Raw genomic sequence first — 17,751 nt, forward strand, 5'->3', positions numbered from 1 at the left:
ACCATCAGTGTGTTGTAAGAGCTGCTTCTTTCTAAACTTCTTTCCTTTTTTGCGGTTTAAGCCCACTAACTACTGAAGCCTTGCAGGGGCAATGGGAAGTGATGGCAAGACGTGCATTCAGATGACTGTTCTTCTATGTTCGGAGGGAGAGAACTATGGAGACCTGTGAAGAATGCTCAGGCTTTCTACTGAAAGAGTACACCACATAAATATTTATACCAGTCTTTGGAAATATGCTAATCCAAGGCAAGTAATTTTCCCTCTCTTTAATAGAGTCATAAAAAACAATTAAGGTGATTTAATTACTGCCAAGCCCAGAGAACAGATTTTGAACTCTGACAGATGAACATTCATCACAGTGCCATGTTATGCTAACCCTAAAACACAAGTGTCTGAACAGAACAGACAATTAAACCTCCATCATTTCCCCTACCTTCGTGCAATACTTTGGGCTGAATCCAGATCCCAGGAAGTCAATGGGAGCAGAAGCCAGACTTTTCAAGTTCTGACTGAAAGCCCCAGCTTTAAATTAGACACAAGTAGTTTGCATGTAAGTTTGTAGTTCTTCATGATGCCAAAGTAAATTTAACTCCACGGTCCTTTTCTGAAATCATTTCAATCTTAATTTAAACGTTATTATAAACTGCAAAGAAATGCTTAAAGGACTTTTAACTTTGATGTCCTTCACAGTTACCCAATATAGAGGTTCAATTGTTTTAAACTTTTGGGGTTTATTCATACTTATAAAATCCTTTGACGTCTATCTCTCTGTTATGCCCTTAAGGGCATGGGGAAAAAAAAAAAAAAAAAAAAAAAAAAGATAAAGAAAAGATAAATCTGCATAAACTGAAAATCTGTAGAGCTGGAGTTCTTCCAAGAGTGCTAACAAATCTTTATCTTTGTTATTTCTTAAGTTGGGGTAGGGAGGGTGTTTGTGAGTACATGCTCCAGAAGCTATGCACTGAATCTCTATAAAATATTCCACGAACAGTAATGCAACCAAACAGAAAATGTGTTTCTCTTCGCATTTTACTCTGTCGGGCTTTTTCATTTTATAGAATTAGAACTAATTCAATTTGAATCTATTTCTTTGAGAATAAAGTTATATGCTATGTATCTTGACCTACAACATCGAGCAGCAGCCCTGTATTTGGTTATTAAGGGTTGCTAGCATTCAGTACATACATGTTCTACTTCTGATTTTTACACAATGCCCAATGTAATCTTTGGTAAAGCCTTGCATTTCCATAGCCCCCAGTAACTTCATCAATGAAAATACAGAGAACTGTGTGCAAGTGGTCTTTGAAACCTGCTTTGGAAATCTCTGCTTATATAAAATCTTAAAAGTACAGAAGTGTACTGTGTACAACAGAGAATGTTTCTACCCGCTATAAATAACTGCAACTAGCTATAATTCTTCCATCTACCTCTGCCCAGATACAGAAATCAGAATATGGCTACTCGTTTAAATCCTGTTTAAGGAGAGAGCCCTTCAGCCCGCCCTTTTTTGGTGAAATTTCCTTCTTCTCTGAAGCAATTAATAAACAAAACACAGAAAAAGGAATGGGCCCCAGAAGTTCAAAGTATTACATTGTACTTAAATGAAGAATCTGTCTTAATACCATTACCAACACATGTCAGCTTAAAAGCACATTATTTCATTGATAAAACTATCTGAAGAAAGGCTAATTCACAGCATATTATTCCATGCAAAACCCTGTAATCTGATAATGCACTATTCTAAAACAAACTTCTGTACAGCAGTAACAGAGTTGTCTATTCTTCCTTAAATAACTTCCATACTTTTGGAGAGAGTTTACATGGAACTTGGAAAGCAGCAGTAAGAGCTGCTGTTTGCATGCACAGAGCTTCTACTTTGTGCATTTTTAAAGCAATGATACTGAGCACAGATACAGGTACGGCTCTACTACCAAGATGGCTTCTGGAGGAATTAAACACCCCTTTATATTCGGCTGTACTCATGCCATAATCTACGGTTTATGTATGTTTTCTTCAAGGAGGGGAAGGGCAGGCTGTGTTTCCAGAAGCAGCACGTGTTAGCAAAACTGCAGGGACTGCAGGCTGAAGTTCCCTCTCTTTCACATAATTTCTGCTGCTTCCACCACCTCTGATTCTGTGCCAGCTCACTGAGAGGGCAGGTCATCTGAGCACCTATTGTATAAGTAGGGGGAATTTTATAGAGGTGCAAATTTTTCTAAGGCACATAGAATGGGCTTTAAAATGTTTTGTATCTTCAGAGGAAATGAAGATCTGAGAAAACTCACAGCATGTTCTGTTTTAAAAATGAGGATAATCACTGAAGGCCTTGCTAAAGAATACACATCCAAAGGTCAAAGCTTTTTCTGCATCCTGATAATATCTACTTTTTCTTCCATCAAAAAATTATTGTCAAAGTAAGGTAAGTCAAGCTGCAGAGGAGCCATAAAAAAATCTCTACCAAAACCTTCTTGTTGTCCATCTGTGCTAGCAAAGCTTCCTCCCAGGACAGCTCTCACAAGACGCCTGTTCGGAGAGTATGCTGCATGGCTCTGGCAGGACCCCCGTCCCAAACGCTGCCTGTCAGCTGCCAGCGTTCACGGTTATGGTGAGACTTCGTGGTCAATGTAAGGTGCCCCAACAGCTCCGTCCCCACTGCAGGAGCTGCAACTTGCAGCGCGTTAGGGCCTGGGCACGACCAGGCTGGGGAGCTGCGAACTATCTGGTTACATCCTGCTGGCCGAAGATACAGAAAAAAGATCTATATCAGTGGGCTTTTTAGAAGCTTTTTTACAAGTTTTTATTCATACAAACCCATCTGCATTGGTACGTTTTACTTAGTTTCAGGGCTTGGGACACCAGTGGCAGTCCACCTCCGGGCTTGCAATGCAAGAGTGAAGAGGAAATCAGGTAAGTGTCCAGCGCTGCGGTGCACACAAGCCCCCTTCCCAACAACATACAAATACTAGAAAAGGCACAGCAAAATAAGCTGAATAAATTAAAAATACTTGAGAAATGCAGTGCAAAATGTAACATAAGGAGAGTTGAACTAAAGCATTTGCTTTCATTCATTAGTGAGGATACCCTCTCCGTATCACATTGTCACTCCTCAGTGAGAAGGTCATCCAATTCAGTCACTGCTCCCCAAATATGAAAATACAGAAATGTGTGTGAGACAGGCACCATCTTTTACTTTACATTACTCAGCGGTGTTGTTATCAAAGTTCTCCTGACAGACTCATTATCTGCAAACACTTTTAACTCCTCCCTTGCCCCGTTTTTAGGCCCGTCAGTTGTGTGAGAAGCAGCGAGCGGCCTATTTTAAGCAAAAACACTTTTGCAGCAGTCCCCGTTGGCTGCTATTAGCCAGGCGCACGCAGGGATCCGCACCCAAGCCTGGGGAAGGCTGTGAGCACTATCAGAGCCCGCTGAGTGACAAAAGCCAGGGCAGCCCTGACCCGCACCCAGCTCTGAGGCTGGGGGCACGGCCAAGGTGGGGCAGGCACTGAAGTTATCAGGGGCCCTCGCTGGTGGGGACCGCTGGATTGGAAAAATAATGCCAAAGAGGTGAGGCCCAACGCGGCTCTGGAAGGGCCGTGCGAGCAGGGGAAGCAGGGCGCTGCGTTAAGGCTCCTGTCACTCGGGCGCTCCAGCGAGCAGGCAGGTGCGGTGAAGCCCGAATCGAAGCCTCAGAAAACGACGTCGAGGAAAAAAAAAAAAAAAAAAAGAAAGAAAATAACACCTCTCCAAGACCAGCACCAAACCACACGCCACTCAGTCCCCTCACATCCTCCAAAACGTGATAAAAAACGACCCCGCGAGCCACGGCGGCCCCGGTTCCACCTCAGGTGCCCCCCCCCCGCCCCGTCCCGTCAGTGCCGGGGCCGCCGTCGGGGTCGCGGCGGCACCACCGCAGCGTGTAGTTGCGGCCCTGGTTGTTGTCCCAGTACTCGCCCTGCTGGCTGCGGTAGCGGACAGCGAAGTGCAGGGCCGAGCCCTCCCCCGGGCTCGGCGGCACGCACAGGGTGAAGCCGTAGCGCTCGGCCGGCGCCTCGACGGCGGGGGCGGCGGTGCTGGTGGCGGTGGTGCTGGTGGTGGAGGCGGCGGGCAGGGGCTCCGCGGGGGCGTCCATGAAGGAGAGCCACTCGTTGAAGGTGTATCGCACCGTCACCTCGGCGGGGCCGCCGCTCGGCAGCACCTGCACCGTGCCCCGCACGCCGGCGGCCGAGGCGGGCCGGCAGAGCCGCTCCAGGCACACCCGCTGCCGCCGCAGCCGCTCGGCCGAGGGCGCCCCGCCGTCGGGGAAGTCGGAGTCGGGCTCCAGCAGCAGGGCCCCGCCGCCGCAGGGGAGCCCCGCGGCCGCTCCGGGCTCCGGCGGCTCGACGTGCGGCCTCTGCAGGCGGGACAGGGCGGCGGGCGGCACCCGCGGCTCCTCGGCGTCGCTGAAGTGCTTGACGCTGGCCAGGCTCAGCCCCAGCGAGTCGGCGAACTGCACCCGCTTCTTGCACTTGGGGCAGCAGCCCGCGCCGGCCGCCGCCTCCTCCCCCTCCTCCTCCTCGTCCTCCTCCTCCTCCTCGTCTTCCTCATCCTCCTCTTCCTCCCGCTCCGCGCCGGGGGCCGGCGGCCGTGGGCAGCGGCGCAGCTCCAGCAGCAGCAGCCCCTCCGCCCGCTCCCCCGACGGCTGCCGCTTCGCCCCCGCCGCGCCGCTCCCCCAGAGCAGCCGCTGCTCGCCGGGGGCCGTCAGCTCCTGCTGCGGCTGCAAGGGGCTCGCCATGGCCCCCCCCGGGCCCTGCCCGTCCCGTCCCGTCCCGTCCCGTCCCGTCCCGTCGGGGGCCGGCACCGCTTTATCCGGCGCCCCCGCCGCCGGCCCCGGGTGGGGGGCGCGTCCCCCGGCGGGCCCGGAGCCACCCCGGAGGGCTGCGGCGGAGCTGCGGGCGGGGGCGGGCCCTGCCGGGCTCCCTGCCCTCCCCTCCCCTCCCTTCCCCTCCCCTCTCCTCTCCCGGAGTGAACAGGGAGGAAATGCGAGGCGTGAGCGGCGGCCGGGGGGCGGGCACGGCGTCCCCCCACCGCCGGGGGCCGCGGTTTCCACAGCGAGGGGCAGAGAGCCGCGAGCAACGCCGCCGGGAGTTTTATGGGGTCTGGAGAGGGGGGAGAACAGCTCTTCCTGGGGCTGTTACTGCTGCTGTGTTGCTGTTACCATTTAGGCTTCCATCCATCGCGCGGCAGCACCAGAGGAGGCCCGAAGAAGAAACCCAGAGGGCCAGGGTTAAGCAGGACAAACCCTTGCACCACGATGGCATCACCTCGGAGCCAGAGCCCGGCTCCCACAGAGGCAGGAGGCTGCGGGGAGATAGCATAAGCAGTGCACGAAGCAGGCCCCATGCTTTGTACTAATGGTAAAATGTCCATCTCCTGCAGTGGAGAGCTTGTAAGACACACACACACACACACCAGCTTTTACGTTTAGATCAGTTTCCACCCATCCTGACTGCTGGGGGAAACTTTGAGAGTTGGATTCTAGGACAAAACCCCAAAGGCAGGTAAATGCAACACCAAATGCCTTTAAGACCTGAAGCCCTGTAAATGGAACACCAAATGCATCCATTTTTAACGTTATTATTTTTTGAGCAAATCTTGCTGGCTGCTTTTTCTCCCCCCACGTTTGTTGCCCGCAGTTCTCCACCTGTGGAAAATAAAGTCCAAAGCCTCTTGAGGCACATGTGCACGTGCACCCTGACTTGAATGTCAGAATGTCTTTGAACTTCCAAGCTGACAACAACAACAACAAAACTTATCCAGGAGGAAAAACAAAACACAAATTTTACCTTTTAAACAAAGAAGTGGAATTCTGCCACAGGTTTATTTTCTGAGGGTAATGTGTAGTAAACGGTATCCTCCTAACAAGACACTTTTATTACGATCGTGAGACCCATATCTGAGAATTTTTCCAAATTTAATTTCATTCTTTGTGCATGCCATTGCTATTGTCTGTGGATGATTTGCATGGATGATTGCAAAAATACTTCACTCTTAAACTTCCCTTCATTCTGAGGGAAAAGACACTAAAAAGCATATGCAAATAACACTGTACTAGCTGAAGCAATGCACTCCCACTATGGATTTATCTTTTTTTGTTGTTGTTGTTGTTCATATTTTAGTTTGGTTTTTATTTGTTTGTTTATTTTGCATAGTTTGTTTTATTTTTGGTATACGTTTGGTTGCCAAAATGCATCCTACCAACGTGAGTGCTGCCTGACTCAGTGTGCAGTCTGGATCTCACAGAGGAATGAATGTCAGAGCAGCAGAAGCATTACTGAGCAGTTTCCTTAGGAGATAGTGCTGTGATGATACTCGTCCTGCACCTCGAGTGAAAATTTGAGCAGCCAACAGTTATTTAGTAGTGCCAAATCGTTTGACTCCTGTAGCTTCTGGCACTGCACTCCACATTTGTTAGCAGTTCATTTTAGAGCATTGTAGGAACAGGAATGAAGGACAAACATTCTCTTTGGCACCAGCTGTGCTAATGGAAAACATTACTAATACCATTTTGCCGTCAACTGCTCATCACCAACACTCTGCTTTAAGTTGCCATGTTCACCAGGCTGTCAGCTGAACTATTCAGAGGAGCAGTCCCTTACCTAGCCCGGTCCAAGTGAACAGTGTGCCACCACTTAAGCTCTTTAAACTAGCCACCCTCATTTTAATGGAAGTAAACCACAGAGCTGAGGTCTGCAACATGTTACAAGAAAGCTTCAATGAGGCAGAACAATAAATGGCAGTGCTGTGTCACCGTCCTGTTAACATTCACTTTGACCAAAACAGGTTGCAATGCAGGCCCTTGCTTACCTGTGCCCCGAAATAAGAGCTCATGGCCTACCTGTTCTAGGTTTGTGACAACTAAAATTACCAAGCTGAAATGAAGAAAGATGAATACATAACATGGTTAATAGTGCTTAGTACTTAAAATGTCTTCAAAAATCTTAAGATAAAATACAGTGCGACTACTTTACTTTCTCAAAGTAATACCTATGTTAGAATGAAGAAAACAGAAATTAAGAAGCCAGCACTTACTTCCTCATGTGGTGTTTATTCCACTAAAGCATGCTTTCTCAGCTTGCCAAACCAATTAACAAGTGTTTTAAGCAGCAAAGGGGAAAAATGTGCCATTTGCTGATAATGCAAAACCATTTGGACTAATAGAAATTGAAGAGGAATGTGAAAGGTGTAAGCAAAATAACGGACTGCAAAATGAGAAACTTAATCTAAATATTGATAAAAAATAAGTAATGTTGTAGGAAGTGATACACATTTTTTATATACTCCATAAATCTGGGAGACAGATCTGCAAAAAGGGTTACTGTATGCAAAAATTTGAAAAAGCAGTTAGGACAACAGGAATCCATATTACATGAAAAGAGTCTACATGAGGCAGCAGCATACAAAGAGAAGTTCATTCTTTTTATTGTAATCATTTGCTAGTATTCTGAAAATGAGTGTAACTTGAAATCAGATAAATCTTTACAACAGGCATTTCTTTACACAACATTGAAGTGATGTGATGGTGGACATTTATTTAAGGAGGTATTTGGTGTTGTCTCTGAAATATTTCAAAATGGATTCTCTTAAAAGGATGGGGCAACCAGAGCTTCAGACTACCAAGTACTATTTACTGCATTTGTTACTAAAGAAAATGTTAAGATAAAAGTGGAGGGATTTCCTGGTAAAAGTCAGCAGAGTCACAGTCAGGAGGCTTTTTGCATTCCCTGGGGTATTGCCAGTTATGTTTACGGTATCATATGACACACAGGATTAACATTGTACATGTACCTTCTTTCTTCTCCTCCCTTCTTATTTCCCATCTCCTTACCCTATCCCTCTAATCCCCATCCTGCATTCAATACACATATCCTGCAGGAGCATTTTGATCCTAAGATGGCTACAGAGTGACATGAGAAAAATAGGGATGCACAAATCAGTGGTAAGTGATTCATGGTATTGCTTTCTCAATTCTGACTGCAATTGCATGGTTATATATTTCTCAGGACTTGTTAGATCAAAGATTTTTGTTTGCTGCTTTGGGATGGAGCTCTATTTGATGTGCAATTTAATAAATTGGTCGAGCTCTTTGGATCAATAGTCATCATTTGGACACAAAATGAACATAAAAGTATTTGTTTGCAGACACCCAGAGTCAAGTAATGGGAGGATTCTGTTCATGCAACTCAGCCACACAGTTTAATCCAGGAGTCCATTCAAATGCTTTTCATCATTTCTTTTCATGCACTTTTAATATTAGCTTCAACCTTCAAACCCAAAACTAGAAGATTTTCCTGTTAGTCCAGATGGAAAGTACTCTACCATGTAGAATGTAGCCAGTTCAAATAGGCCATATCTCTTCAAGTCCCCACTCAAGTCTTACTTAAGAAAATCTCCTGTAGCTTATCAGACAACTTGAATGACTAATAACTACTAAGAAATATTTAACTATATTTACAGGGATTTTCAAATATGCAGGGATTATCACAGTTCATACATGAAATTAATACTTTTTTTTTTTTTCTCTCAAATTCTAGCAAAATTGGTTCTGAACTATCTTATTCATTTCAAAAAACACATTCTTCATCCAAGTTGTAGCAGCTGATATGGTTGTACAAAAATGGCAGGGAGGATATTAATAGTCTCCTCAATTATTATTATTTTTTTAAGTGCTCCCTAGCCCATGGGAAATTTGAGTTTCTCTGTATTTTTAATAAGGTTAGGATTCAGTTTACTATGTTTGTGAGTATGATCACTGACTGAAAGACTCAGTGGGTCTATAAAACCTGACTGGAAATTATTCAGAAGTAGATTATTAGACCTAATTTTCTTCCTTATGCAGGAAAACCAAGCAGCTGTACTCCAGAAATGCATGGATTAGGTCTGTAATGGAAGAAGTACTGAAATGGAAACAAATATCTGTAAGTGATCATTTTAGTTTCCAAATCTTAAACCCAAAGATTTAAATCCAAGATCCTAATTTTTCTGCAGGATACTCAGCAAACAAAATCCTTCAGAGCTCTGAGCCTTTCAGGCAATCTCTTTTAGAGATGTCTGCCATATCTTTCTGGATTTTGGTAAGGCCTTTGATACTGTCCCTCACAGCATCCTCTTGGACAAACTGTCCAGCTGTGAGACAAACCAGATCACACCACACTGGGTGATGAACTGGCTTGGCAGTAGAGCTCAAAGGGTTGCGGTGAATGGGGCTGCACCTGGCTGGTCACCAGCAGTGCTACCTCCCCAGGGCTCTCTGTAGGTCCCTTCCAGCTGAACTATTCTGTTCTTTGTATTCTGTCTTCTCTAAAAAGACTTGAAGCTGACATTCCTTATGGGAAGTGGAGATTGCTTAAAATATACAGAAATACATTTTTCCTGAACTGTGTTTCCCACAATGATGTGGAATATCCTTTTTAATTACTAATAACTATTTAGCAATAGGCCAAGGAAGGTCCCTTCATTTGGGTGAAATAACCTTTCTGAAGTTGGAGTTTTGTAATCGATTTCAATCGCTCCAAGATTTCTTCCTCTGCATGTGGTATAAACATTGAGCTCATTCTTTGTGATAACCAAGTATATAGCAATGGCACAGAATGATTCATCAATATTTTTTGACTTTCTACTTTGCAGAAATTGCATGGAAAAGATTTAAAATGCTTTAACAAACAATGTGAAAAAAAAAAAAACACCGTATTGAACAAAAATTTTACATTCCCTAAGATTTCAGATTTGGTTCTTGTGGTTCTAAGAGGTGTAAAGGTAGTAACCTGTGATTTGTAAGATGTTTATGTCAACTTTTATATATTGACATGGTACCCTGAAAATCGTAAGTCATGGTTGTCAGATGTTTAAGCAATAAATCATGTTATGATAAAAAAAAAAAATACCCTCCTGTGTACAAGCTACCATCCTAATACAGACAGTTACTGCATTTCAACAAATTAACCCAAAGAGAGAGTATTTGAAAAGGCAAAGTTCAGATAGTCACTTGGAAAAATGGTTTCAGCTTCCCAAATGTGTTTATGTGTTTATGTATATTTTTTGCGTATCAATCTAGGAAAAAATATAATGTGGATCAAATTCCACCATACATTATTGCTGTACATTATCACTGTAATGTAATTACAGGCCCGGGCCTGTCCCTGTGAGGTGAAGAAGGGGATCGAGGGTGTTGGGGGGGTGAGTTGTGAGGGGCTGGCTGCAGCTGGAGGGTGGTGGGATGGCCTCATGGTGGGTGTCCCCCTCATCTCTTGCTTGGCTGCAGTTAAAGGAGGGGAACAGCCCCAGTGCCCGATGTTGACCCTATATTGCATGTCTTGATACACAGCGCTGGTCCAGAGCTTACACAGAAATGTGGAGTTCAGACACAGAGCCGCGTGGTGGCCCAGCTCCTGCAGAAGCTGCCCTGGCTCCTCGCTGATCTGTTTTTGGTATCAAAGATTTTTTAAAACTTGGTCATTAGTGACAACAAACTGTTCACAAAGTCGTTTCAGGAGGAGGCGGTGGGTGGGAAACCTCATGGGAGGCCCCATGCTGATCATGATGACTAGTGTGTTGGCTAGAAACAGAGACAAAGGAAATTGTGCAGATAAAGCTTTCTGCTGGAGCAAAAGTCTGACAGAAGACATACAGGCTATCTACTTACAAGGACATATGAAGAATTTAATTTGTTTCTGGCCTCCAGACCCTATGCAGCAGTTGCTCAAAGTTAGACATCAAGGCAACACCAGAACCTGTGAAACAGTAAAAGCAAGCAGCTAGAACTGCCACACAGAAGAGAGCTCTGCTGTCTCCTCTAGATGCCCCAGGGTTAATAAGGATAACCTAAGGGGAACAAAAGGTTCATGGCATTCTTCCCAAACTTAAAAGAAGTTACCTTAAAACAACAGAGCAGGACAAACATTACTAGGTTAAAGGTTGGAGTAGATGATCCTAGAGGTCTTTTCCAAACTGAATGATTCTGTGATTCTATGATTATGCCATCGTACTGCACTGGACTTTAGTAAGAATGGAGCTCCATCTTATGCCAAGTATAAAGGGCATTCTACCCCCAAAACTGTTGCTGGGCTATTAAAATAATCCTATTTTTTTCTTGCCATCTGTCTTAAGTTACTGGATTTTGCTCCTGCTCTGCCACCTAGCAGTCTGCCTCTGGAAAACTGAAAACGAAAATCTCCTTAAAACTCTGTAAGGAAACTTACTCAGACAGAAGACATGTTTACTTCCTGACTGAGGACACCCCAGAATTCCAAATGCTTGAAATACACTCCAAAATGAGCTTCTAGATAGCATATAATGCATAACTGATGAAGCAATGCATCTCTAAACCATTTTTTGAGTCACTAGCCACGAACCATTAAATGTCCAACACCTTAGATTTTTTTACTTTTTTTTTTTTCCTCTCTAAGACATTAGATTTTTGCTCATTGGAAATAGGACATGAAAATGGAAAGTGAAATGAACTTACACCCAGATGTTTTCTGTTTTGTGTTTTTGTGTTTGTCATAAGCAAGAAGGTAGCTCGCTCAAAATCAATAGTGGCATGAACTCATTTGGACACTTCTTGGACAACAGAGTTGGTCAGCTGGTCAGAGGGGCCTTTGCCACGTCAGCTGGTGAAGCCTCTGACGTGCTTCACAGTCATGTTGGACTTGGCTTTTTTAAAAGCGAATGTTAACCTGACCTCATCAGCTCAGATACCTCTGTCTTTTGGGAAAATAGAGTTGTGCAATATAGCACGTTCTAGTAACTCCTAGCAAATGCAGGGCAACCTTTTCAGCACAGCAGTCGCAACTGGGTAAGTAGTACGTCAGTTATTTCTCTCACTTGTCTTAAAACGCGTCAGTAGGCTTTAAGTCATAACCTTGATGTATAAATGCTGTGTTAAAAATAGTTTGCTTGAATGCGTAGTTTTCCAAACTGCAGGAAAAGGAGTAAATTCAACCCTGACTCTTTTAGGTTCCCCAGGACTGCCACAATTAGAGTTTGTTCTGAATTGCTAAGGTATGTTAGAAGACAGCAAAACAGGTAGGTACCTGATAGAAGGTCCTGCAAGAGAGAATTTTTATTGCAGTTGTTTATACTGATTCTTGTGACTTAAGAAAGGATTATTTCAGTTGATGTACATATACAGTTATGCAGTTGATGTACAGTATCTGTACTCTATAGTATCTGCAGCTGGCTATCTGTAACACAGTACACACAGTACTGCTAAAAGACAAAAACAAAAAAACAGTTGAATTTCAGTGAATGAAATAGCTTATGTAGTGGTCTGAACAAAGAGATTTGCATTTCTAAAGAATATTAATAGTTTTAACAGTAGGAAAGAAACAGGAGAAATATGTGCTGTTTTACTATCAACATGCTGTTCTAGCAAGTAAGCCTGCACCTCAAAACTCATGTTCATGAACAAGAAATCTAGGACTGAGTGCTACTGCCTAATGCTGCAAAAGCAAAGGATTGGCATTAATGGCTATCATTAAGAGTATTCAAATAAAAGTCACTGACATAGCCATATATGAATGGAGGCATGCTCAATCCTGCATCACCAGAAGTAAAAAAAAAAAAAAAAAAAAAAAAAAAAAGCTTTATATTTCATTGACTATAAATAGAATAGGTCCTACATACTATGAATTCAGTCCTAATTTAAGCATCTTTAGGAGGAAAGGCAGAAAAGAAGCTCCATCTAGTGGTGTGGTTGATTGTAATTGCTTTTAAACTTCATTTGATTGCAAATGCATTCCTATCCAGCAACAAAATGAAAAATTGAAGTAGCATATGAAAGATCATCTCTCCTGCAAACTAAGCCAGCATTTTCTAACATTTTAAAATCAGAAAACGCTTTAAAATCAGAAACTGCTTCTGTTTGAAGCAAAACAGAGCTGATACCTTTTAATACAATGCACATATGACCCTGTCATGTACTAATCTAGAATGGAAACAGGCCGTCAAACAAAAATACAAGAGTATGTTAGCACACTTCAAGAGGTAACCTGCTGCAGCCCAGGGGTGGGAGGAAGAGAAGGCAGTAATCATTAGCCAGAGGATGAAGGAGGAGGAGTGTGAATGTGAAGTCAGGATCACAGATGAACCTGTCACACAAAAGATTCTGGAAGGTTAGCAGTTATATTAAAACATTGTTCCTGTTTCTCAAATTAAAGCAACAAACTTTTCACGGGTTGTTTTTATAAGAAATAAACTTTCTTCAGTGAACAAACTGTGATTTGTTTGGAAAAGATGCTGTATTTCCTTTCTTCAAAGAATCTTGAACTGTTCTATATATAATAGATTTGCAATATTTTGTTCTGAAAACCAAATCAGATGCTTTAATCATTTTTTAATGTAAGAAAATGACTACATTTTAGGAAGCTGCTTTCTGCCTCCCTGCCTCCATTATACTTTATCACCTTGAGCTGTGAAAGTCATACCTTCTTGAATGTATTGACACACACGGTAGAAGAACCTGGATGCACAGAACGGTTTAGAAAAAATAAATATTAGGCTTACCAGTGCCTGCACTGGATATTTGCAAAAAAATGCTGAACAAACGGGAGTGGTGCAAATGGTCATAGTAAAATAATTTGACCAAAGTCTAGAAATTATTTTAGCAAGTATTTAATTGTAAATGTTTGTGTAGATACAACACTGGTAATTTCAGTGAAGTCAGTGCTTTACAGAATTGGCAGGTATACACCCCCAAGCTGATATTGTAAAATGTTATAAACATTATAAAATATAATACTAATTAGCTAAATCACACCAGATCTAACTACAGAAGTTCTATGCCTACTGTTTTGTACAAACTCATGTCTGTTACTGTTTATTAAAGAGGTAACAATTTCAGTGGCAATTTCAAGACCAGTCCCAGTATCCTAGCCAAAGGACAAACAACAGCAGCCATAAACAGAGATATAAATAAAACTTCTCCTGCAAACTCCAGTGAGTAAAACACACTTTGTCTACTCTTTTTAGTGCCTGCATTTCAATTATGAAATATGTGTTATTTCCTCAAATCAGTGCACTGTTACCTTTTTTTTTTTTTTTTTTTTTCTAAAGAGTAAAGCAGAGCTTATTATTAATTACCCACAAAAATCTATGTAAAAAGTATGTTGAGAAAACAGATGTGAGCACCCATATGCTAAAAGCTGCCCAAAGTGACATTGCCTCTGTAGCCTTAATGCGGTGTTTTGGTGCGTATTGTTTAGGTTACAGTCTTTAATTATGTATTCCTATGCATTTTTCCCTCAGGACTCTCACATTAAGCACACAAGATAGACAGCTACTCAATGCTGTTGTCGTTGTTTTTCTCTACATTGCTCAATGTGTGGCTGTAGGCGTTACTTATTGAACAGTATTCCAGTCCTGCTCTGGAGATGCGATTGGATTTCCTCATGGGATTCTCCATAGTGCATACTGCAGAGAACATCCTTACTCATGTAAATAAGTAAGTAAATTAAAGTAAGTATATTGAACCTTACCACAAATACTATCACAATTCATATCTACATGAATTGAGATTCCACCTTAATAAAATTGTTTTAGGCTCCTTGTTCCCAGTGCAGGCTTGGCGTAGTTCAGGGCAGTTGTCATTTTTGAGCCATCTGTAGATAATAGACAGTTCACATTACCATACAGTAAATATTTAAGAATAAGCTTAGCTAAATATGTTTCCTTTGCTGGTGTCTGCACAACTAATCTGCTGTAACTCTGCTTGCGCCTCCATTTTCATATCCAACTAAAACAAAAAGATGAATCCCACATGTCTCTCATTGTTTTTCACTCCCAAACTGGTGAGGCATTTAAAGGCAGCTACTTCAGTGATTCAATACCTCATATCTAGTGTCTACAATTTGAGTATGATAGATTGTAAATGCAACCTCAGGGTGCCAAAATTGAATTGTTTATCTTTTTACTTGAAGTAGAAGGACTCAAGTTACTTCAGTATTAGTATTCAGTATATTTTCAATATTCAGAAAATATTTCAAGAAGCAGCTGCACAGTAAGGAGTTCAGAAACAATTCAATTGAAAGAAGACACTTGGTGTTCAAGTCAGAGATGTTCTTGAATAGGAAGTGTTGCTGTTTACACTCTGCTCTGTTTCCCTTCCAAACAATGGATATGCATGAGCACAATTAAGGTGAAAAGAAAGTTTTTTTACTGTTCTACCTTATCCTCTTCACAACACCAATGGGTCAGTGTCACTCATACCATGCATAGCTTAGCCAAGGTTAAGGAAGTAATTCCAAGCTTACACTACTGTAAAAGTATTCAGAATATAACTGTGAATCTTTTAAGTAAATCATAGCCTGTAGAGTCTCAATTATTAATTGATTCCCATAGCTGTCTCCCTCGCATATCATTTCCTAATGATATAAGCAGTCCCACCCAAATACTTTCAAACTTTCTTTCTTACTTTCAGACCTAAGGATAACTCAACTAGATCAAGAGTAGCCAGGTTAATCTTAAGGAACCAAAATTTGGAGCCCTTAATTATCTTGTGGAGTGATGTAGTAATCAGATTGGAGTCACAGAGAGAATCAGCTTAATAACCAAAGAGGGAGACTGAATGAATGAACTGAGTAAAACTTTAAGGGCAGCAGATTCGTTTTCACTTTGAATATTGAATGGATTCAGTGATTAAGTCAAATTACTTCTAGGCTTTCTTTTTCAAAAGCTTTTTTCAAGAGTATTTTTCTCTCCTGCAGAGTTTTCCTTTTTTAGCCATTGTCAGAAAGATTCTACTTATTTTCATGTAACTTTATATGCCATTTTCTACCTATCCCTCCAAATGAAGAAAAAAATGGCATTTCTTACTCCTCCTACAAGAAGCATGCATCTATTTCTCAATACAATCCCTGTTCTTCTAAATCCAAGAACAAAAGATTTATCTTTCTGGCTGCTCTTGGCTTGGACTGGCGCACGCTTCGTTGGGTTAGAAACTGGCTGGATAGCCGGGCCCAAAGAGTCATGGTGAATGGAGCCAAGTCCAGTTGGAGGCCAGTCACTAGTGGCGTCCCCCAGGGCTCGGTGCTGGGGCCGGTCCTCTTTAATATCTTCATCGATGATCTGGACGAGGGCATCGAGTGCACCCTCAGTAAGTTCGCAGATGACACCAAGTTAGGTGCGTGTGTCGATCTGCTTGAGGGTAGGAAAGCTCTGCAGGAGGATCTGGATAGGCTGCACCGATGGGCTGAGGTCAACTGCATGAAGTTCAACAAGGCCAAGTGCCGGGTCCTGCACCTGGGGCGCAATAACCCCAAGCAGAGCTACAGACTGGGAGAGGAATGGTTGGAGAGCTGCCAGGCAGAGAAGGACCTGGGAGTGATGGTGGATAGTCGGCTGAATATGAGCCAGCAGTGTGCTCAGGTGGCCAAGAAGGCCAACGGCATCCTGGCTTGTATTAGGAACAGCGTGACCAGCAGGGCTAGGGAGGTGATCGTCCCCCTGTACTCAGCTCTGGTGAGGCCGCACCTCGAGTACTGTGTTCAGTTTTGGGCCCCTCGCTACAAGAAGGACATCGAGGTGCTTGAGCGGGTGCAGAGAAGGGCGACGAAGCTGGTGAGGGGCCTGGAGAACAAGTCCTACGAGGAGCGGCTGAGGGAGCTGGGCTTGTTCAGCCTGGAGAAGAGGAGGCTCAGGGGCGACCTTATCGCTCTTTTTAGGTACCTCAAGGGAGGCTGTAGCGAGGTGGGGGTTGGCCTGTTCTCCCACGTGCCTGGTGACAGGACGAGGGGGAATGGGTTTAAGTTGAGCCAGGGGAGTTTTAGGTTAGATGTTAGGAAGAACTTCTTCACTGAAAGGGTTGTGAGGCACTGGAACAGGCTGCCCAGGGAAGTGGTGGAGTCACCATCCCTGGAAGTCTTCAAAAGACGTTTAGATGTAGAGCTTAGGGATATGGTTTAGTGGAGGGCTGTTAGCGTTAGGTTGGAGGTTGGACTCGATGACCTTGAGGTCTCTTCCAACCTAGGAAATTCTGTGATTCTGTGATTCTGTGATCTTGGCCAAATGCAGAGAGTTTTTATTTTACTGTGAAACCTGTCTTCCTTTCAAATTTGAAAACTAATGCCTCTATGTAAAACTCCATGTCCTTCCTGACATATGTTCAGTGGGTGTGCTTCCATTATGGTTTATGACCAAATCCACATAGTTGTCATTTCTTGATTCATATTACGGAACAGGAAGACCCATCAAGTATCGGCACTGAACTGCAACAAGATGCAAGCCGATTTATTTTTGACATATAAGTGCAGTGGGTAAATGCAGCAAAGTGGTGACCTTGCTGTATGTTCTGCAAACACCAATAATCCTCCAAGCAGCCAGTGAAGTTCAAAAGCTTTTTTTGAGATGCTAAATCTTCACACTGATGTGATTTTTGCTGCTTCATTGGTTGAATGAATGGCGCAGTTTCTTGCCTGGATTTTTCATCTAAAACTTCCAGACATACAAAGGCTTGCCTGTTCCCTAACACATTTGGCCAGAAGCAGTAGCAGCAATACTGGCAAGACGTTCATCCAGATGCAAACTACTAGCAGGCAGAATATAAAGATGAAGGCTCTAAAGAATTTTTCCTCCCATCATGGCAATTAGCATCTGGTTTGCTGTAAATGGTTTGTGTACCAAATGATGCAGAAGCTCTCAGATCTCAGGTAAAGAGCTGATCTGTAGCAGCAAAGTTTTTATCCAATTTTGTTCTCAAACACTTTACCCATGAAAAACTAA

At 43.2% G+C, this 17,751-nt stretch overlaps 1 protein-coding gene and 1 long non-coding RNA gene across 3 annotated transcripts; one reads left to right on the plus strand and one right to left on the minus strand.

The window, feature by feature from the left end:
- Window positions 1-2,772: 2,772 nt before the first annotated feature.
- Window positions 2,773-7,884, minus strand: PPP1R3G (protein phosphatase 1 regulatory subunit 3G; the record flags this gene model as incomplete). Its single annotated transcript, XM_084510906.1, is given in 4 exon segments — window positions 2,773-4,893; window positions 4,896-5,135; window positions 6,844-6,908; window positions 7,865-7,884. Coding segments are annotated over 4 exon segments (1,377 nt in total). The 3' UTR covers window positions 2,773-3,841.
- A 29-nt stretch (window positions 7,885-7,913) lies between these two features.
- Window positions 7,914-15,917, plus strand: LOC311432420. 2 transcript variants are annotated; one of them, XR_014690050.1, is made up of 3 exons: window positions 7,914-7,975; window positions 11,992-12,060; window positions 14,281-15,917. It is a non-coding gene; the product is annotated as an uncharacterized lncRNA (long non-coding RNA). The 2 variants fall into 2 exon arrangements; XR_014690051.1 differs by lacking the exon at window positions 7,914-7,975 and adding an exon at window positions 11,552-11,830.
- Window positions 15,918-17,751: the final 1,834 nt, after the last annotated feature.

The sequence above is a fragment of the Aythya ferina genome, assembly GCF_964211825.1.
Source record: "Aythya ferina genome assembly, chromosome: 2".
NCBI classification, from domain to species: domain Eukaryota; kingdom Metazoa; phylum Chordata; class Aves; order Anseriformes; family Anatidae; genus Aythya; species Aythya ferina.